Below are 22,883 nucleotides of genomic sequence, written 5' to 3'. Positions count from 1 at the left end.
CTCCAGGCCCACAGCAAGAGCCTGGGTTTTACTCCAGCTCCTCTGACTCCACATTTGGTGTCCAAAGAAAATCAATTAAAGTGTCCAGGTATTTCAAACAACCCCCTAACCACCACCACAAGTAAAGATTAACCAGAAAGATAAGACATCCTCTATAGGAATAAAGGTCTAAAACTGAACATCCTTAGAACTTAACTGGGGCCTGCCACACAATATGTGCTCAACAAATGTTTGTTGAATGGATGCAGTGCAAAAGCCATTTAAATTGCATGCATCCTGAACATGGACTTGCTTGCAAAATCCTGGACTAATGGGACTTGGAGGCTTGGGAAAGAGAAGTGAAGACCTACAAAACCCCATCTCACACCATAACACCAGTTACACACATCTCACACCATAATGCCAGTTGTACGCACAATAGCACTCAGTCCTCCCAGAGGAGATAGGCTCAGAATTTAGACCTGCAAATATTTTTAGATAACTGCACAGATGCCAGATGCATCATGGGTTATGAAGGAAAACTAGGATGACCTGATTTTGAATTCTGACCTCAGGAAGACCGGTTACTCCTGTCCCATAGGCCTTAAGGGGCCCAAGCCAAAGTCAGAATCCAGGGCTGACCCACCATCTAAGCTTTCCTCATTGGCTAAGCCAGTAATTTTAAGTATTCCCTAAAAAGGGAAATGAACCTTCAAGATGAGGAGATAGGTTGGACCAGGTTCTCATGGCCAAAATGAAGTCATGGGCTGTCATGAGCAGGGAAGTAGCACTTTGTAACTGGTTTTATGGGAATTTATGGATATGTCTTGCCTCTGATTCTAGAGGGCTTGCACTGCATCGTATACTTCTGCTTCCCCAAAATACCTCACAGTGTCTTCCTCATGGGCATTGAATGAATGAATCGACAGCCAAGGCCATCTTTTTTTTTTTTTTTTAATTGCGGTACATATGTATGTATACATAAACCATTTCACGTGTACACTTCAATGGTATTAATTACATTCACAATGTTGTGCTATCTTCAACACCATCAATCAGCAAGACTTTTCCATGACTCCAAACAGGAACTCTGTACTTATTAAGCAATAACGCCCCAGTCCTCCCCTCCCCCCACAACACCAGGCCATCTGTTCTGCTGATCAAGCAGTGTGGCTCTGATATGAGGTCCTGGAGCTGGAGCCAGTGAGGAAAGGACAACAGGAGCACACAGATGACGAGGACAGAGAGGGGGCATCTGTGAACCAGGCCACACAAGGACACAGCTGAGTGAGAACTGGAGAAAAAACATTTAAAGAAACCTGATCCAATCTGTGAAGCACTGTCACATGGAAAAGGAACGAGGCATGTTCTATCCAAAGCCCCAAAGAGTCAACTTGTGGTTCAATTCAAGGAAGAACTTCCTCCTAGCAAAGTGTTTCCCAGACATTGTTTGTTGGAATATAAGCATTCAGGGGATGGGGGATGGGAGGGTGTTTCAGCAGCCAGGGGAAAAAAAAAAAAACTTTTAGTTTCCTGACTGCTAAAACATATATCATAAAATGGGTTGACTTAAACAATGGGAATTTATGGACTCATGGTTTTGAGGTTAGGAGAAATCCAAAATTGAGGCATCAGCTTTCTCCCTGAAGACTGGCATTCTGGGCAGGCTGCCGGTGATCCTTTGTCCTTGGCTTTTCCATTACATGACAATGCACATGGCAGCAACTTCTCCTCTCTCTTAGGACAGTTTCTGCTGATTTCTTGCTGCTCCCCAAAGCTTCTCTTCTTTGAGTCCAATTTCCTTTGCTTACAAGGACTTCAGTTAAAATGGATTAAGGCCCACTCTCATTTAGTTTGGGTGTTTTTCAACTGGTAGCACCTTCAAAAGTCCTATTTACAAATGCAACCAGGGTTTGGGACTTGTACATGACTTTGTGGGTGGGGGGACATGACTCAATCCCCAACTGAGGGGAAGGATCCCAAATGATCCTAAAGGAAAATAAGTTTGGGAAGTTGGGTTAATCAAAGGTAAAGAGACGTCCTCACTGAAGGACGTAGCTTTCAGCCCTTCCCCAACTTATGTGGCTCCAGAAGCTTTTCATGGGATGCTGTGAACATCTCACACAGCTCTGTGTTCCAAGTTCACGACGGGGAAGCAATGAATTCGAGCTATTTGACAAAAGCGTCTTATGCAGGGGTGAGTACTGCACCAAGATATGAGTACTTTTAGGATGTGGAGCTCAACATTGCAGCCATGATACTGAAGCAATTCTGAATAGAAAGTTAAAACCATGGGCCCATGCACCCAAGGACTTTCATCTTGAATGGCCAAGTCACAGGCAAAAAGATCCAGTTTACCTGTGAGGATGCAGACAAGCTGTCTACTCCCGCCACTTGGTGTCCAAATGAGTGGGCGATACAGAACTTGCATAATGTAAATGGATCCTGGAAGCAATCAATGCTGTCGGGTGGAGGTGCTTACTGACAACATGAGTTCTTGCCAGGGCCCACTTTGACTCTTCTTATATAGTATTTTCTAAAAAGCATTTTCTTTCTTCCATCCATTCTTCCTTCGTTCCTTCGTTCCTTCCTTCCATCTATCCATCCTATATTTATCAAAGGCCTTCCATAGCCCAGCAGTAGTGAGTAAAATCAGACAAGATGCTGCTTCATGACTAGGAATACAGACAGTAAGCAAATGCATTACACAAATAAATATTTAAGGGTTTCAAATATGTTACAAAGGAAAAGAATGGTGCAAAACAACAATTAGTTACACAGGGACCTCATCCAGCCTGGAGGTTCAGTTGGGTTCTCTAAGGAAGCATGGACACCAACCAGGTTTTGCAGACCCTCAAATGTGCAGGTCCAAAACAGATCTCTGTGACATTCCCCTGGGAAACCATGGTGCAATGGGGTGGAGAAAAGCCAAAGATGTGCAGCCTTCCCTCTGACACATGTCTGATGGACTTTGAGGATATGATTCAGTAGGTATGGGGTAGGGCCTGAGAATTTGCATTTCTAACAAGATGATGCTAATGCTACTGGTCTGCGGACCACATGCGAGTGGCACTACTCTATAAGGCATTTTAAAAGGCCTAAATAAATGGAGGGCTATATGATGTTCATGAACAGAGAGGCTCCACTATAAAAATGCCAGTTTTTCTCAAATTAACCTATAAGTTCAATATACTTCCAATCAAAATCCACACAGAGGATGAATCTGGACTCAGCATCATGGGACTGAGAACATCTTCTTGACCAAAAGGGGGATGCAAAATGAAAGGAAAAAAAGCTTCGGTGGCTGAGAGATTTCAAATGGAGTCGAGAGGCCACTCTGGTGGACATTCTTATGCACTATATAGATAACATCTCTTAGGTTTTAATGTATTGGAATAGCTAGAAGTAAATACCTGAAACTATCAAACTCTAACCCAGTAGCCTTGACTCTTATAGATGACTGAATAACAATGTAGATTACAAGGGGTGACAGTGTGATTGTGAAAACCTGTGGATTGCACTCCCTTTATCCAGTGTATGGATGGATGAGTAGAAAAATGGGGACAAAAACTAAAATGAAAAACAGGGTGGGATGGGGGATATGATTTGGGTGTTCTTTTTTATTTTTATTTTTTATTCTTATTCTGATTCTTTCTGGTGTAAGGAAAATGTTCAAAAATAGATTGGGGTGATGACTGCACAACTATATGATGGTACTGTGAACAGTTGATTGTACACCATGGATGACTGTATGGTATGTCATATATCTCAATAAAACTGAATTAAAAAAAAATCCCCACAGAGTTTTCTTGTTTTGCTGGTTATTTTTTAACCTGACAAGCTGATTATAAAATTCATTTAAAAGACTAAAAAACTTTTGGAAAAGAACAAGACGAGGGGCTTGCCTTACCAGCTCAAGGCTTACTATAAAATTCTAGCACTTGTATTGACACAGACATAGACAAAGAGACCAACGGAATTGAACAAAGAGCCCCCAAAAGAGACCATACTTCTAGGAAAACTATACATAGAAGATGGCATTACAAATCAGTAGGGAAAGGATGAATGTTTCAGTAAGTATCACTGGGGAAACCGGTTATTTATATAAAAAAATTAAATTAAATCCCAACCACACAGCATTATACAGAAATAAAATTCCAGGTAGATTATATTCCTAAACATGAAAACAAAACTTTAAAACTTCTGCAAGAAAATACAGAAAACTTTTACAACCATGATGCAGGAAAATATATCTTAAATAAGACACCCACTGTGCAATCCAAAAAGAAAAAGACTGACAATTCGACTTCAATAAAATTGAAATTCCTGTATGCCAGAAACAAATAAGAAAAGAGTATGCCAGAGTGGGAAAAGATACTTGTAGGACAGATAATCCAAAATTGAAAAGATGATCCAAATAGAAAAGCATATGAATAGGAGATACACAGATGAGGAAACTCAAATAGTGAAAAAACATCAAAAGATATCCAACCTCAACAGTAATCAGAGAAATGCAAATAAAATACCAAGATACCATTTCACATCTATTACACTGGGAAAAAAGCTCAGTCATACCAAGTGCTTCCAGGAAAAGTGGAGCTGTGGAAATTCTTGCACACTTTTGTTTGGAGTGTAAATCAGAACAATCCCTTTAGAAAGTCATTTGGCATTATCCAATAAAACTGAAGATGCATGTACTCCATGGCCCAGCAATTTTACTTTCAGATTTCAGCCTAGAAACCTTCATTGATGCACATAGTGAAGCAAGAACGAGACATTCACTCCATATACTTAAGAGTAGTGGGATATGGGAAAGAATCTAAATTCCCATCAAGGGGAGAACAGATGCAAAACAATATAGTGTATTCTTATAATGAGATACTTTATAGGAAGAGAAAATAAATGAGCCACATCTACATGTATCAATATGGAGATATCTCAAAAGCAATACTGAGCCAAAAAAAGAGTTGTCAAAATTGTAAGTAATGGATACCGTTAATATAAAATTTAAAAACATGCAAGAAACACCTAGGAAGTATTTGGGGCTTATGTAGAACATATGTAGAACAAGATTAAAGATGTGCATGAGGAGAAGAAAATTAAATTCAGCGTAGTGACCTCTAGAGGGGGATCGAGAGGAATGGGATCTGGGAAAAGAATAAAGATCATTCATAAAACCACAGTGCTCCACCCCCACTATAATTAACTACTTCCAGGATTGGGGATGCTTCTTCAAGGAAGCCAGGCCTTTTTAGATTGTAAAGCCTCAGAAAGCACTTAGCCCAGTCTTCAACCCATAGAGGAATCTTCTCTTCAATACCATGGGGCAAAGGATCCTCCAAACTGTACTACAGAAGCTCGTAACTCAGTGCCACTATGCATGGCTATCTAGGTTGTGCACTGCACAAGTCTGGAGCCCACATTTCACAATGTAACCAATGCCCCCTAGGGTTGTGCAGTGAACAACGTATACAACCATATGCAGCAGCCCTGTAACTCTTAGGTCACAGACACCCTGTAGAACTCTAATGAAAATCATGCCCATCTCCAGAAAACCAAGCCATACAGATACAGCCTATAATCCCAGCAGCTTCAGACACCTCCCTGACAACTCTCAACAGCCCTATGGGTCCAACACCTCCAGAGATGTGTGCTCACTGCCCTCTGAAGTACTTCTAGACAATGCAAAGAGACTTAGTCCTTCCTTAAGCAAACTGGAAACCTGCCACTTTCTAACCTCTACCTCTACTCTGCTCCCAGTGCCTTAAAGTCACTCTATTTCCTTTCCACATGACAACACTTCTGCTACTGAAAGACAGCCAACACGCCCCCACCTGGTAACTTTTGTTTCCAGGTTACATATACTCTTGACCTAGCTTACTGCAAACATGCTATATCTTCTCTCTTGCTAAGAAATGAATTTTCTAAATGTCCATCATTTTACCAAGTGCTTCTCAACCTAACAAGCCCAAGTAGGCATGTCGACGCATCGTCAGAGAGCAAGAAAGAGATTCTCTCTGCTGTCCCTTAGGGAGACCTCTGGAGACCACCACTGTGGCTTCCAAACCAGTCACACTCCCACGGAGGCCAGGGAGTGGGAGACTGGAGGAAGGGGCAGGGGCCAGGCCACCTGTGCAGAACCAGGACAGAACACCCCCAGGCCCCGGGGAGACAAGTTCTTTTCCCACTTACTCCCAAAACTCCATGACTGGCGAGGCGGCATTCTGCAAGGTCACGTGGCTGTAGTTGCTGACATTCAATTTCTGGAACTCCACGCAGTTCTCTGCAGTGGGAACAAGGTGAGAAACACAGAAAAATTAACCTCCACAAGGGCTGCATTTTGGAAAACATTCAGAGCTGATGATGCGACCAAGCAGCTTCACCTCGTCATCACAAGTAAACATGCTTCAAAGAACACTGCAGGGAAAATCGATAATTCACAGTCTAGAGAGAAGACTGTTTAAGAGGGCGGTTCCATTGGCTTAGAATAGGAAGAAAGGTTTTGGGGGGCAGGGAGCCTGCTCTCTCCCATTCCCTCCCAACATGCCCTATAGAAGTCTCCCCTCCTTCCTCGTTCCCAAGCCTCCTTTCTTTCTCTGCTTCTCTGCCTTGGGTCTGTCCCTGGCATTTGCCCACCCTAGTCAGTGCCCCTAGGGGACAGGGGAAGTTGGACTAACAGAAGGGATTAGTCCCCATGTACCGCTAACAACATAGCTGCCTTGTAAAGATATGATGATGAATGAAATGAAGGAGCCTCTATGTGCAAAGAATCCCCAGTTTCCTCCTCATTCCCTCACTCGATCCAATCAACGCCATTGAATGCCTCTTCTCATTTCGTGACACTCGACGACCAAGGGAGATTGGGATCTCAAGTAAAAACATCCAACGGTTCATCCTTCAAGGCCCAGATCAACCCACTCACTCCTCCTCCAGGAAATCTTCCCTGATCTCCCACCTCTGAATCTTAAGTAAGGTAGAATTTAAAGGCCTTCCAAGGAATTACCTTCCTCAGCCCCTTTATTTTAGAAGAGTAGGAATCTAAGGTTCAGAAATACCCAAGGGACACCCACCCTCTTTTCTATCAAGTCACCCAGTCAATTACAGGCAGAACTAGGAATGAACTCAACCAGGGGTCTGCCTCTTTTACCACAGTTATCGCCCAATACTGCCCACCACCTCAGGACCCAGGGACCCGGGCCTCTCTACAGCAGCCCTGTGCTTGCAGGTCTACCTTGGCCACCAGACCCTGCACCCAAGCCAGCAGCCAGCACCGAGTCAGAGCTCAGCCTCGTGTTTGTACTTCTCCCTCCTCATGTGTGTGAACTCTCCAAACAAGCTCTATGACCTCCTTCTGTATGGGATGTTTCCCATGCTGCAAGTATTTACACGCCTTTGGGTAAGGAAGGAAAAAGGCTGAAAAGCAGTGAAAAAGGTCTGGAATTCACTGGACTAAGCTCCCCCAATTGCCTGCTTCTTCCCCCCTCCTCTGGGCAAGTGGTGACCATATTCTGAAATCTGCAAAGGAATGTGAACACCTGAAAATACGTGCGAAACGTGCGTATGCTCTTGTGCCTTTCTCTGGGGAGAGGATTCCTAGCTTTTGTCAGACTCTCGAAGACAGTGTTTCTCAAACTGTTCTTCTGGAGTAAAAATTCCTCAGACATCCAAAATTGTCAAGTTATTTTTATTAAAATGATATTTAACCATGCACAAATGGAAAATGAGGTATACAGGCTTTATGATTATAATAGCATTCATACAACCATAAATCCAAAATGAATTTGCATATTAAACACAAACCACATTACGGAAGCAACACAATTCAAATTGTTAATATAAAATGGCTGTGCAGGGTAATGCTGTTATGCAAAATTAAATTGGTTTCCCAACCAGAAAAACAAAACAAAACAATGGAACAGGCAGGCAGGAGAGAGGGTCTGTTGAGTTCAGCTTACTTATCCTTCCATGGGCTATTTGAGAGTCAACTCTGTTAACCACTTTTCTCTCATCACATTTCTGTAAAACCTCAATTCTTATAGTTTATTATGTTCTCAACTGGCTTTCCCTTAGTAACAAGGCACCATTTATGAATTAAATCTCTCTGTTCTTTTTCCTTTGGTCACCATCATCCTCTTTACCACTGTGCCAGTTTGAGTGTATTGTGTCCCCCAAATGCCATTGTCTTTGTGGTCTTGTGGGGCAGACGTTTTGGTGCTGGTTGGATTTGCTTGCAATGTGCCCCACCCAGCTGTGGGTGATGATTCTGATGAGATGTTCCCATGGAGACATGGCCCCGCCCATTCAGGGTGGGACTTGATCAGTGGAGCCATATAAATGAGCTGACTCAAAGAGAGGGAATGGAGTGCAGCTGGGAGTGATGTTTTGAAGAGGAGCAAGCTTGCTGGAGAGGAACGTCCTGGGAGAGAGAGCCGTTTTGAGGCCAGAGCTTTGGAGCAGATGCCAGCTGCCTTCCTAGCTAGCAGAGGTTTTCCGGACGCCATTGGCCATCCTCCGGTGAAAGTACCCGATTGCTGATGTGTTACCTTGGATGCTTTGTGGCCTTAAGACTGTAACTGTGTAGCCAAATAAATCCCTGTTTTATAAAAGCCTATCCATCTCTGGTGTTTTGCATTTTGCAGCATTAGCAAACTAGAACAACCACAAACACAATCTTAAATTGAAAATATGCCCACAATTAGACACTGAAATCTACTGACCATCCTCAGTTATAAGGTGGTTATGCAGAGGATCCACAACATACTTATATTTTTTGAGTCTCCTCAAAATAAATACACAAGATTAAATTATCATAGAGAACTCACAGGCCTCCAAGAACATGTCCTTGAATTTTAGTTTGATAAACATCTCTATGAGGTCACTGAACAAAGAAAGGCTAAAAACCAGAGCCCTCAAGAGGGGAAGCAAGATCAGGTGGGGGCACAGGGCAAAGTTGTGCAGGAGTAGAATCTAGACTGCAGAACTTTCTAGATCCAATGTCTGCTGTTCCTTCTGCTGGTGACCCACATCTTCCTGGCCTCACTGAATCTCAGCTCTTGGGATGACAAGTCACTTCTAGGCACAATCTGACTACAAGTTATACCACGGATGGTAAATGGAATACAGCATGTGCACCAATTCTAGTCAAAAGGCATTGGCTGCCTGGAGCCCTGTTAAGAAGGGTTTTAGGCCAAGACTAGACTCCAAAGGAAAGAGTGCTACAATCAATTATTGATTAGTGATGTCTGCTGTCAGCATGGCCATTGTAGAAAGCAGTTGAGCAGGCATTTTTCTTCCCAGGATTATAAGACTCAACTCTGAAAGGATGGCAAGTTGAAAAACAAACAATATACCTGAATCAAAAGTAATCTAAAAAATTAATCTAGTCCAGGGGAGCAGAGAGGTGGGTGAACGAAAATATCTACATGGGTAGGGTAGGTAAAGTAAATGCATAAAGTGGGCTGGGCTGGGAGTGTGGCTAACTCAAGGACAGATGCCCCATCCTAAAGACGACAGCTGCTTCTAAGCTCCAGCCAAATGCTACCAAGAAGAAATATGGGTGTGGTTTGGCCAAATATTTTCATTTTTTCAAGAGAAGCTGGAAATCTGGATTTTCATGTGAAATCTTCTGATTTTTACATTTGGGCAACTAATTACATGTATTAAGTTTGCTGTTCACTGGTCTGAGGCCTGATCCAGCCTACAGTCTCCCCAAATGCAGCCCCTGATCTAGAATAATCCCTTTATTTTACAGGGGAAGGGCCTTGTCCAAGCAGCAGCGCTGGAACCAGAGCCCTGAACGCCTGAATCCCAAACTAATGCTTCTTCCTCAATCCCCACTCTGTCCCCAAAGGGCTCAGGCTCTGTATCTGGCCAAGAGAGAAAAGACCATGCCAATCTCTGGACCGAACGCTCAGCTCAGGTTCCAGGAGCTCGACTCACAGACAGCTCCTCGACCAGGTACAGAATGACCTCCGGCTTCTGTGAGGCCACCCTGGGAAACTGGAGGGCCCAAGACAAAGAAAGCCTGCGTCCAGGACTAGTCTCAAGGACAGGGACATCCAAGTGCCCAGCAGGACAGGCAGAGAGACCCTCCCTGGGGACCATACCTGTGTTCCACTCGTGCCCACAGGTGGCCCAGGGGAGCTCAGTGGTGAAGCAGTTGCTCAGGTAGAAAATGGCCCATGCTAGGATGATGATGTAGTACACGTTGAGATGGGCCTCGATCACCTGCGTGGCATAGCCGATGCCTGAAAGGACAGAGCACAGGAGGCAGTCAGGGTCTCTGTCTCTACCTTCCAAAAACAGCCTTCTGCTATTCTCAGGAGCTTGATATTTCCCAGGCAAAACTTTATTTTCTGATGAGCTCAACACTTACCTTCAAATAAAGGGCAAACTTTCCTCCAACACGTGATGCCACCTTCACTTGTGAACTGCCCCAAAGCCGTCTCCAGGAAAAATACAGGTATTCCACAGCAAATAAAAAACACCACGTAGGGGATCAGAAACGCCCCTGCGGGGATGCAAAGTTAAGGAGCAAGGTTAAAATTCTCCCCACAATTTCCTGTTAAGCATAACAAATCTTTTTAATAAGGCATAGGGTTCTCTACGTTTGAGGTCAAGTTCCTGCTATGAGGACCAGAGTGAGAAAACGTGGACTTCGGTTTGTGTTCCCTGCCACCTACTACTTCAAGTAAGTCTACTTCACATCTCCAAGCCTCAACTTCCCCATCTGTGAAGTGGGGCTTTGATACTTAATACCTGCTCTGCTTAACTCACAGAACTGTTGTGTAGCTAAGATGATATGGGAAAGTGTTTTGTTTGCTTGGTTCTTTTATTTAAACATTTTGTCCTCCAGCACAAGTCAAATGTGTTCCGTCCCTGAATGGTGCGCCTTCCTTTTTCATTCTAAAGTAACCTCAACAGGAGGGGTGAGAGGGAACCCCTTTTCTTGTTTACTTTGGAAGTGACTTGCAAATATTCTTTTTCATAAAGAAAAGCATCTTCGGGCAGATACACAATAAATAATGATTGGGCCTCAAAGGGTTAATCACTTTTGCATCAAGGTCCAGGTATGGAGTTGAGTTGTAAAGAGTTTGCAGCAAGAATCCATCCAACAAAGCTGGTTTTGAATCATTCTGAGAAAACACCACCCTAACCTTAATGCCCTCTATCTTGAAACACAATACCTAGCCAGGGCCTTTCTGTGAAACAAATTAAATAACTGAGGTGAACAAGAGCTGTTACAACCAGAAAGGGATTTTTCCCAAATCCCTCTCTTCTTCTCTCTTGTCTAATAACAAAGCATGAAAACACATGCTATTCCCCACCACCTGATCTCCCAAATGAAGGCTTTAACTGAAATTGCTTTTAGCTAAATGAAGTCACTTTAACCGCAAGGATTAATAACAACAATTTTGATCAACTCTGATAGAAGGGCCATTTCTATCAGGATCCTGAAAGAGTCTTAGCTTTTCCGGGCAAGAGGTTATTTTAAAGTTTCTCATTAGGAAAGAAATAGTTTAAACTATTGCTGTGACCTTGGAATAGAGCTGTGTTGAAATATTTTAAAAGTCAAAGAGTTGAGTAGATAACCCAATTATATTAGAAGGCAAAAAGCATGTGAGAAGGGATAGCAGAGTCTGTTGTCTGAATCTAAATCTAAGGGATTTAAACAGGCCATTGCAATTTTCCTAATATGTTATAATCTACCTGTGAATCCTCTAGAATCTAACAGATCATAATTTCTGAAAGCTCTTTTTGGCCTGTGTATTCACAAAGCTAGCAATACTTAAGATAACAAATTCAATCAAACCGGGACATCAGCATAACGAACAAAGCCACTTGCCAAGTTAGAGTAAAAATAAAATGACTCATTTTTAAACTTTATGTGGCAGAATTTGTAATTAACCTAACATACCCCGTATGCTGCTTTTAGGAATGCTTTTTGTTTGGGCCTAACAAAGTTCCTGTATAAAAATAAATATTAAAACAATTTTTGACTGAGGCTACCCTAAAGGATGTCCACTGGTTTCGAAGTGGACGTCACAGTGTATAAAGGTTGGATCGGCAGAGAGAGGCAGACTCACAGCTGAGGGTGTGGGGCACATTCAGGGTCTCCAAGTCCACCCCTTCGGCCCCCCCTTGCCAAGCTACCAACACCGGTGGCCACTTCGTTACCAGGGCAGAGCAGACTTGGAGCAGCCTGTGCTTTTGGAATGAATGTCTCCAAAGAAAGGGCCTGGGCCAAGTCCCCCTCTCACTTGCCCTGCAGTGGCTGTCACAGGAAGTCCTGCTCCACACAGCTGAGCAGTATGGCCCCTGCTGCCTTTGGGGTTTGGAGCTTTTCTGAAGGGGTGGGGGCACAACAAAGAGAGGAGGTGGGGGGTACATAAGACATAAGGTTTTCTCTTGGAGAAACTGTGCCACCCAAATAGGTTTTACAAGAACCCTTGCTGTGGACCTGCTTCCCATCCTGCCCATATAAGACAGGTGGAAGCCCCTGGAGTCTGGATCCCCTTCCCTGAGCTGGGAGATTTGGGGACTCAAGACTGCATATTCTACGAAACCGACTTTGAGATACTGTTCCTGAAAATGGACTCTGTTATCACCTTCCTATCCCTGCACCCTCTCTCACCCTCACTAAGCAAAACAAATATTAAATTAATGTTTTTGCTATTTGCTGTAGGTGACGCTGAAGCCAGTACAAGAAATCACTTGCTGCTTATTCTTCTACCAACAAGGCCCTAAACATTAGTCCTAGAAAGGGCAAAGGAGAGGCTGGACAGGAATTCAAACAGCCATGCCTCACCTAAAAGTTCTCCCACTTTGTTAGGTCCCGTTTAAAACAAGGCCTTTGGTATCAGAATATCATCTTTGTCGTTTACCAAGTGACTTCTCTGACCCTTAGTTTCCTCATCTGCAAAATGGGTACACCTCTGCCTACCTCAGGAACATGACTGTAGGGACTAAATGAGATGACACAGGCAAAGCTGAGGGCGGTGCCTGGCAGATCTGGGCTTAAAATCCGGGCCTACTCAGTTCCTCACCGGAGTTTTTCCCTTCAGGGTTTCCAGCCCCAAGCAGCAGTGCAGGGACCCGAAGCACCGGCTCCTGCCTCCGCACCCTCAGTCTGCACCCGCAAGCCAGGGACTGAACGCGCCTGGCGTGCCAGGCCTCGCCAGCAGGCAGGTGGTGCGCTCAGGTGCGAAGCGGCGCGTGCACACTGGGCCAGGTGGGCCGTGCCCTGGGCTGAGCTCAACTTCCAGGGGGCCCCGAGGCTGGGGTTTCTCCCCGGGGGTCCCGTTTGACGCAGGCGCGAGCGGGGGGTCTCGCGCTCGCCCCCTTTTCCTCCCCGCCCCACCACAGGGCGGGTGGCGCGCCCCCCGGACCCGGTTCCCTCCTGCACCGCGCGCGGGCCGCCTCACCTCCTCCGTTCTTGTAGCACAGGTAGGGGAAGCGCCACACGTTGCCCAGCCCGATGATCTCCCCGGCCACGCTCAGCACGAACTCCACCTTGCTGTTCCAGTGGCCGCGCTCGTGGACCGCCTTGTCGCGTTTGTCGCGCGGGCCGCGCGCGGGCGCCGCGCCCCCGCTGCCACCGCCGCCCGGCGCCTCGGGCTCCCGCGCCTCCTCGGCAGCCTTCCCATTGCCCAGAGGCAGCGCCTTCTCCGCCGTCATGGCCGCGCTGGCTGCCTCGTGCGCCGGCCGGGCTCTGCGCCGCCGCCCCGGGCGGGCTGGCTTTTCAGGAGGCGCGAGCGGGCGGGAGGGGGAGCCAGGGGGTGGAGCTGAGGGGCCGGGCCGGGCCAGCGCGGGGACCGGGACGCGGGACGGCGGTCCGGGGCCCTGAGGGCGTCCACGTCGCCCCCCGCGGGGCTCGGCCCGGGGGTCCGGGGAGCACTTGGCGCCGCCGAGCACCTTGCGCGTGCCAATCACCTGCTGCTCCCGCCGCACCCATCCTTCCCACAGTTCTGCTCACTGCCCTCTTAAGACGAGGAGAAGCGCCCATTCAGGCCTAGACGGGCTCCCAGACACCAAGCCTGGAGTTCCATCACTCTCTGCAACCTTCAGCCCCCTTCTTGGGCCTCGGTTGGTTTCCCATCTGTGGGCTCTAGACCAAGGCTTCTCCAACTTTAATATGCACACGAATACTTTGAGGATTTTGTTAAACTGCAGACCCCAGGAGGTCTGGGATGAGCTGGAGAGTTTGCCTTTCTAACAAGCTCCCAGGTGATGCCGGTGTCGCTGGTCCATGGACTATATTGTGAGGAAAAGGGGGGTAAAGGAACTCTTGGTTTCTTTCCGGCACTCAGGGACGGTGGGCTTCCCTAGGGCAGGGCACGCTGCACACCTTGTATATCCTTTCACCCACTGCTCTAAATAGAGTGAGTCAGGACAGTGGGGCAAACTAAGTTGAATCTCATGCTCTGCCTGTATTAGTGATATTTTCAGTTATCTGACCTCTCTTTGCCTCATTTCCTGATCTACAAAAGGGAATGCCAATAGTGCCTTTTCTCATAGGGTTTCTTTTGTTTTCTTTGTTTTTGTTTCTTTTTGGTGAACAGTTAATAAGAAAATGCGTATAATGTGGTTAGTATATTGGAAATAGTGAACTTTAGTATTATTATACAGTGTGGAGACACACAAAAACATTTGCCTTCTTGTTTAATATCTGTTTTCCCACTTAGTTGTAAGAATATATAAACTGTCTTGTTCATTACATTAGCCACAGAATCTAGCATAAGGCCTGGTTCAAACTAGGTGCTTGGTAAATGCTTGTGGAGAGAGAGGAAGGAAGAGGGGAAGGGAGGAGGAAAGGGAAAGAAGGAAAGAAAGAAAAACCATTAGAGTTACAAAGGGCCACATGGATGATCAGATCCAAGTCTGTCCTTTGACAGTCCTGGAGAAGTCCCTTTGTAGGACCTCTCGCTGATGCAGGCCCCCTCTGCTCTCCATCCATCTTGGAGCTCCCTCTGGGGCTCTGTCAGGGAAGGAGCCTCTCTGCCGTGTATCTTCAAATTCTTGCCTTCTGCTTCTCCCTTCTTTCCAACTCAACTGCTCAAATCTCTCCCCAACTCCATTCCCTCCAGAAAACCCTTCCTGCCACCATCTTCCTCTTTCAGCTCTTTCCTCTCCTCCCCTTCACTGTCATAGTCCTTCAAAGATAAGTTTACCTGCTGCAGGTCCTCTCTTCAACTCTTGCTCATTCCTCAGCCCACAGCAATCTGGCACCCACCCCAATGACTCTGAACATGCTGTCCCAAAAGCCCTCTTAATATGGCAGATCCTATAGTTCTTTTGTTCCCAAGTGTTACCCAGGGTAAATTTGAAAGCAAAGATCCTGCAGAGTGTTGAGGATAAGAGTAAACTTAATTTAGGCAGAGGTAGGTTCAGATCAGGCTCTGCTCCTTAAGTGCTATTTAACCTCTTTGCCTCAGGCTCCTTTTCTCTCAAGAGGGGATAATATCAGTACTACCCTCACAGGGTGGGTGTGAGGGTTAAGTATAGCTAAAGCTTTTGAGCACAGTGACTGACACATAGTAGATGCTGTATGAACAATAACTATTATTTTTACTGTGATGATGATGGTAGTCAAGATGATAATGGAGGTGATGATGCTGGTTATGCTGCTGCTGCTGCCACTGCTGATGGTGGTGGTGGTGGTGGTGGTGGTGGTGGTAGTGATGATGATGGTGGTAATGATGGTAGTGGTAGTGGTGGTAGTGAAAATGATGGTGGTGATTATGGTAGTGGTAGCGATGATGATGGTGGTGATGGTGATGAAGGTGATGGTGATGTTGACAGTAGTGGTGGTGATGGTGGTTATGGTGATGACGATGGTGATTGTAGTGGTGATGGTAGTGGTAAGTGAAGATGGTGATCATGATGGTCATGGTGATGGTGGTGATGATGGTGGTGGTGGTGATGCAGATGATGACTGGTGTTGATGGTAGTGGTGGTGGTGATGGTGGTTATGGTGGTGATGGTGATGATGGTGGTTATGAGATGATGGTGATGATGACGGTGACTGTGGTGGTGGTGGTGGTGTTAGTGATGATGGTAGTAATGGTGGTGATGATGGTCATGGTGGTGGTGGTGATGGTGATGATGGTGATGATGTGACGGTAATGGTCATGATGATGATGATGACGATGGTGATTGTGGTGGTGATGGTGGTGATGGTGTTGGTAACATATTCTCTTGCATAAAAGCCTTCATCACCTTTCTTCACCTATAGAATAAATCAAATTGCTGACTCTGGCATTCAAAATTCTCCCACAATCTGAATGCCCTAGTCTTCTAAATTAATGCGATTTTTCCCTATCTAAAAGTCCAAGTCAATGTTTTCATTTTATTTCAGGTAATTCCCAGCATTTAGAATGGGCAGTAAAGGAAGGAATCCACCTTTGACCTTGTCAGTTCCTACACACAGTAGGCCCACAACAGATAGGAGTCAATTTGTGAAATGAACAACTAAATGTTAAATGAACAAAAGTGAGAAATATATTCCCACATCATATGTTTTCTTTCCTTACCATTGCAATATTAGGCTATCACCCCAGAATCTATGTAAACCTCCTTTGGATCTAACTATATTTTCACTATATACTACTGCTAAGCATAATTAGCTTTAGGAATTGAATTCTGAGCAGTTACGCTTCTGCGAGGTCTGCTTGTGAATTAATCCTGAATTAGCATGAGAGGGCAGGGGTCGGGGTAGTTCTATGCCTTGGGAACATCACCTAATTTCTTTGCACTTCAGTGTCCTCATTTATTTAAAATGAACTTTGTTATCCCCATCTCTCAGGGTGGTCTTGAAGGTAAAATGAGACCATGTGCAGTGAAGAACATTGTACAGATAATAATATCCCAAACTTGCCTCTTGAGTTTAAATGTTTCCCTTTATGAGATTTGGCTGGGTCAATTTCCTCCTATTGGAATTTAGTAAATAAATATTTACAGTCTATCCTTTGTTTTTTTAATGGTTTCAAAGCGTTAATCTTTTCACTCTGCCCCTATCCAGAGGAGCCCACATCCTCTCTGTGATGGGTAATTTCATGTGTCCACATGGCCAGGTTGTGGTGTCCAGTCGTTTGCTCAAACACTGGCCTAGATGTTGCTTTACTGGTGTTTGGTATATGTGATTAGAACCTACAATCAGTTAACTTTAAATAAAGGATATTACTCCCAGTAATATAGGTGGGTCTCATCCAATCAGTTGAAGGTTCTTAAGAGCAAAACCTGAGGTTTCCCAAAGAAGAAATTCTGCTTCAAGACTGCAGCATCCACTCCTGTCTGCATTTCCAGCCTGCCAGCCTTCCCTGTGGATTTCAGGCTAAAGACGGCTACATCACCTCTTGCCAGAATTTCCAGCCTGCAGCCTTCCCTACAGATTTCAGACTTCAGCTCTGCCAGCCCCCACAATTCCATGAGCCAATTCCTTAAAATAGTATGAAGAGGATATATATCCTATTGGTTATGTTTCCTTGGAGAACCCTGAGAACTTTCCATTATTTCAGTGTCTCATCTCTGGGCTTTGCCATTTCATTATTTTTTTGTTGGAGCTGTGACTTGGTGAGACACATCAGTTTCCATGAGATTGATGCACTCAGGTGGGACACAGATGAGAATATGGCCCATGTTTCATTTCCAAAACTTGTTCTGATGTAGTATGGCAGAGTAGTTAAGATCACAAGCGCTGGAGCCACACTGCTGGTTTCAAAGCCCAGCTCTGCCACCTACTAGTTGTAGGGCCTTGGGCAAGTTGCCCCATTTCTCTGAGCCTCAGTTTCCTTGTCTGTAAAATCAGGATACTAACAGTATTTACTTTTTAATTGTTATGAGGATAAAATGAGTTAGTATTTGTAAAGCACTTGGATTTGTCCCTGGCATATAGACACATTCGTTAAATATATAGACAGTGTTCAGACAACAGAAATATCATGACTCCCTTATTTCTTTCTTGGGGTGAATATTCAGCAATTGCTCTCCTGAAGTTTTGTTTAAACTTCGGCATTGTTCACTCATTCATTTACCAAATATTTATGGCTCTTCAGTTATTTGCCAGACACTTTATGAAGCACTGGGGAGAAAACCATATACAGGATGTGTCCCAGTGGAGCCAGCTCATACCAACTGCGAGAGCTGATTGTTAAAATTTTCAGGAGTTTTGGGAACCACAGTTGTTGGGAGCTTGAAACTTGCCGTGGTGGTTATATCTACACCACAGTAATCTGCAAATGCCACAGATCAACTCCTCCTACCTCCCCTGCCGCACCCCCCAGCACCCCCAGCCTGCTTACAGCACATCACTGCAGAACAGTGGAGGAGGTAGATGCTGGTCAAGCCATCACAGAAGTGAATGGACCGGCGGAGACTGGAAAGTGCTGCAAAGGGGAGGGACACAGAGCTGGGAGTACCTGTACCCAAGGGGTCTGACCTTGTCAGGGAGATCAGGGAGGGCTCCCCAAGGAAGTGACAGATGAGCTGAAGCCTTAGGGGAGAAGAGCAGTGAACTAGATGAAGAAGGGGACAGAAGATATTGAAAGATGCTCACCAAGGCTGGGGTGCAGAACAAGATGTACCTGAGGGAAAGTGCATTTAGCAGTGGGTGACATGAGTATCTTTGCATTTTGAAAAGATTGCTCTGTCCATTGTGTGAAAAATGGATGATGGAGGCAGTGGGAGGTAGACAGTGAAGAGGCTACTCCAGTGGTCCAGGCAAGAAATGATGTCAGCTTCAACAGGGAGGTGGCAGTGGGAGGGAAAAAGGAAGAGGAGTTAAGTGACATTTAGGGAGTAAAATTAACAGGACCTGACCTAGGATTGGATATGGAGGGTGAGAGAGGGGAATGTGTCAAGTGCGTCCGCTGGGTTAGCAGAACCATAGCATCCCATCAAGGAGGTGACGGTCCTGCTCCACTTTCTGCTGATGCAGCCACAGCTGCCTCACTTTGGGAGTGATGAACCACTGGGCAGTGGACTGTCATCAAATGTGGGATTGGCTGCTGAATCAGAAACTTATAAGGCAGAATCAAGATCAAAGAGTGGAAGCAAAGAGGAATTAGATACCAGAAAGAATTCCCTACGAGTTGTTCAATAACAAAATAATCTGCCCCAGGAGATAGTGAGCTCCTTGGCACTTGAGATATAGAAGTGGGGTGTGGGGGTGTGTGTCATGTAGCAGGAATCCCAGAGAGGGGACATAGGGATGGGATTTCCCAATCATGAGAGTCCCTGAGTCCACCTTTTCTGCAAAAACCTTGCCTCATTACTACTACCATACTTTTTCTAGTAGTCTTGTATTAATGGTCCAAATTCTTCACCCTTACCTGTATCCACATGATTCACAGGTAACTTTGCAGGAAGCTCTCAACACCTGAGTTCAGCCAGGTGACCTTTTTGGCCACTAGAATGAGGCAGAAATGATGATGTGCCAGTTCCAAACTTCAGGAGAGCTTGTGTGTTTCTTACTTGCCTTCTTGTGCTTCTGCCATCACCGTGAGAAGGCTGTTCCCAGGTCAGATGGCTGGTCCCAAAGGAAAACAAGATGCATGCAGAGCAGAGCTGGCGCAGCTAAGATGCCCCTAGACAAACCCAGCCTAAAGCAGAGGTCCCAGTTGACCCACTGTTAGGCTTAGCTCAGCCCAGATCAGTCAACCTCCAGCCTCATGACTTAGGAACTATAATAATAAATGTCTTGTTTTGAGCCACTGAGTATTGGTGACACACACTTTTGTTCACATTCTTTCCATTCCTGAATGTTCCTCTTTGCTTATCAGATACAACTCATTCTCTTAAGCCCAGTTCAATGTTCCCCTTCTTCATGAATTCTGAAATGATTTCTTTATCCTCTGCACTCTCAGAGCTCCTCAACGCCTATACAATCCAGGATGTAATGTCATCCCACAATCCTTACACACCAGGCTCAAGACTGCTCTAGCCAGGTGGCTGTGGAAACACTTCTTTTAATATCTTCTATCCAGGTCCAGGGAAAGATTTTTAACACCAGGGTCTGAATTAAGCTGGAGGGATAGGCACCCTCTCCTGGTAGCACATCCCTCCTCTTGCCCTTTGGCAGTCTCCTTGAATATTAACCCTATATGCTTATCCTCTGCCACATGCCTAGGACAACCTTCTTTTTTAATCATTTTTTAATTGTAGAATATAGCATATGTACATAAAAGTGATAATTTTCCAAGTGCAATTTAACAAGTAGTTAGCAAATTTCAGAGAATATCCTAGGTCACAATTCCAGTTTCAGTTATCTCCTTAATATGAAATATAACATATATACAAAAAGGTAATATCTTTTGAAGTTTGATTTAACAAGTAGATGTATGGGAAATTTCCAAAGTTCTTAAGAATTATAATACCGTAGTTTCAGTTATTTCCTTATTGTGAAATGTAACATATATACAAAAAGGTATAGCTTTCAAATTACAATTCAACAGGTAGCTATAGAACAAACTTCAAAGGATGCTATGGGTTACAGTTCCACCATTTCAATTCTTTCCTTCTAACTATTCCAACACCCCAGCAACTAAGAAAAAGAAAATTATTATATAAAGATTCAGCATTCATAATCCTTTGTTAACTTCCATCTTGTCTGTGGCTACCCCTTCCTCTAGTTCGACCACTTTCCCAATCATGAGGGATATAGGACAAGCTTCTTTTGAAAGCAGTAAATTCCTAAGGACTGTCTGGTTTTCCACTGAAATGTCTGGCTGAGTGAACACATTTAGATGATAACTCTGTTTGTTTGCTGTAGTAGATTGACTTATTGGTCCCATCTCCTCACTTCTTGGTAATCATATTAGATAACCTCACTCTTGCTATGCCCCACTGTGGGTAGAGTGTACTTCTCCATCCCTTGACTTTGGGGTTGGTCATGTGATCCTCTTTGGCCAAGCAGAGGTTTGAAATGTACTTGCATCGTTGAGTTTGCCACATCTGTTGCTTTTACCATGAGAAGAACATACCCATGTCATTGCTTCCCATCGAGTCTGGGCCCCAGAACGAGACAGTGGAACAGAGTTGCCCCACCAGCCCACAGACACAGCAGAGAGTAGCAAATGCTGATTCATATTTGCCCCTGCAATTTTGAGGTTGTTACGCAGCAACACTGACTGATAGACTCATTGCAGGCTATTCTGAGGCCCTCACATGTCCCATCTCTGTTATGTCACACAACACTATGGAGGAGGGTTGGTAATATCATTATTCTACAGATAAAGAAACTGAAGTTCAGAGAGGTTGAGCAACTTGTCTGAAATTACACAGCAGAGCCAGAATTCCCAAATCCCTGACTTATACTCTAAAGCCTGCCATCTTTGACTTCATTCCTCTTGTAGCCAATGATTTTACTCACATGAGCTTTGTCTTTCTGTTTCATCTAGATGGAAAAAAGTAGGGGACAAAGGAGGAAGTTTGTGTCTTCTTCCTCCTGTAAGGGAAAAAAATCCAAGAACATTAGCCCAAATTCATTCATTGTCTTCTGAATGCCTACCTGGAAAGAGAAGCTCTCGTCTGAGCACTGTTTCTATGGGAGAATGCTTTCGAAGTGTTACGGCATTTATATTACACTTGGACTTAAAGCTGCAGCCCTTCTGGAATTGGACAACATCTTGTGTATGCAAACACACATGGTTCATTATGTACTGAGTTTCCCTGTGTTTATATCTAATCTCCTTGCTATCCTGGCTCAGATGCCTAAAGTCAGCGCCATGTCACAGACATTTACATTTACCTACAGGTGGGACTTTCAGGAGGACCGCATCCAGCCACACAAGCTGTACTCACTGAACTCCACGAATATCATTCATGTTACCTGTGGCGCCCCTTGGAGTTGTGCGAAATGATGACCCTGGTCCCCTATTACAGATGTCATATCTGACCCTAGGTTACCCAGCTGGTAAAGCTGCATACACTGCCCCCCCAAAATTAATTGTGCATTCCTTAATTCCCACTGCCTTGGTCCCAGATATACAATGCCTTGTAGAATTATATCAAGGTTGTGCAAATAGTTCTTAGACAGGATCTTAAACTAGGAAATGGATAACTATTTAAGATACATAGAGTCCAAAATCACTGCTCTCTGGTCCTTTCAAGAGTTTCTGTTGTTGGCAGCAATGACATTCCAAGCGATATTTTCACTTTATTTATTGTGACCCACTACAAAAAGAAAGATTTGATGGGGAACTTTTAAAGAGATATTCCTGGTATCCTAACACCCTCATTCCAGAAATAGCCCCACAATTGCCCCTAAAGCCAGCAGTTGTTATTGAGGTCCTACTGTATATCAGCAAAGTGCTAAGCACCGGTGGGTGGCTCAGAAATGGTCTTGGCCTTTCAGTAACATAAAATAATAATAATAATCCAGAGTGGCAGGTACTTGAATGGACATAGGCACAAGGTCCTATGGGAACCTGGGGGTAAGTGCACCTGTCTTCCTGGAGGGATGGCATAAGACTTCAGGGAGGAGGTACATTTGCCCTAGGCCCTTGAAGGACGAGCAGGAGTTCGGGTGGGGAAAGGAGAGAAAGACAACAGTGTCCACAAAGGCATAGAAGTGTGAAATTGCCAGGTGGGATTGGGGAATGTCAATTATCTAGAACCCTACTGTCCAATCTGGTAGCTACCAGCCACGGTGGCTGTTAAGCCCTTTAAATGTGACTGGTCCTAATTGAGATGTGTAACCACACATTCCAGGTTTTGAAGACTTGGTACAAAATAAGAATGTAAAGTATCTCATCAATTTTTTCAATATTGATTACATGTCAAAAAGATAATATTTTGGGTATATTGGGTTAAGGGAAATATGTCAATGAAGTTGATTTCATATTTTTCCTTATACTTTTTCAATGTGTCTACTAGAAAATGTTAAATTGCTTATATGACTTACATTA

The 22,883-nt window shown here is 44.6% G+C and overlaps 1 protein-coding gene across 1 annotated transcript in view; it reads right to left on the bottom strand.

The window, feature by feature from the left end:
* Positions 1 to 13,656, bottom strand: part of SLC6A11 (solute carrier family 6 member 11) — a 136,580-nt gene extending 122,924 nt beyond the window's left edge. The window contains exons 1-4 of the mRNA XM_037801967.1: positions 13,404 to 13,656; positions 10,355 to 10,489; positions 10,086 to 10,226; positions 6,172 to 6,262 (exon numbers count right to left, since the gene is read on the bottom strand). Coding sequence (XP_037657895.1) covers positions 6,172 to 6,262; positions 10,086 to 10,226; positions 10,355 to 10,489; positions 13,404 to 13,656 — 620 coding nt within the window. The remainder of the gene's footprint in view (positions 1 to 6,171; positions 6,263 to 10,085; positions 10,227 to 10,354; positions 10,490 to 13,403) is intronic.
* Positions 13,657 to 22,883: the final 9,227 nt, after the last annotated feature.

Source organism: Choloepus didactylus, chromosome 1 (assembly GCF_015220235.1).
Source record: "Choloepus didactylus isolate mChoDid1 chromosome 1, mChoDid1.pri, whole genome shotgun sequence".
Classification (NCBI taxonomy): Eukaryota; Metazoa; Chordata; class Mammalia; order Pilosa; family Megalonychidae; genus Choloepus; species Choloepus didactylus.
Note: the sequence above shows the minus strand (reverse complement) of the source record. Positions and strands in the feature narration are given on the sequence as shown.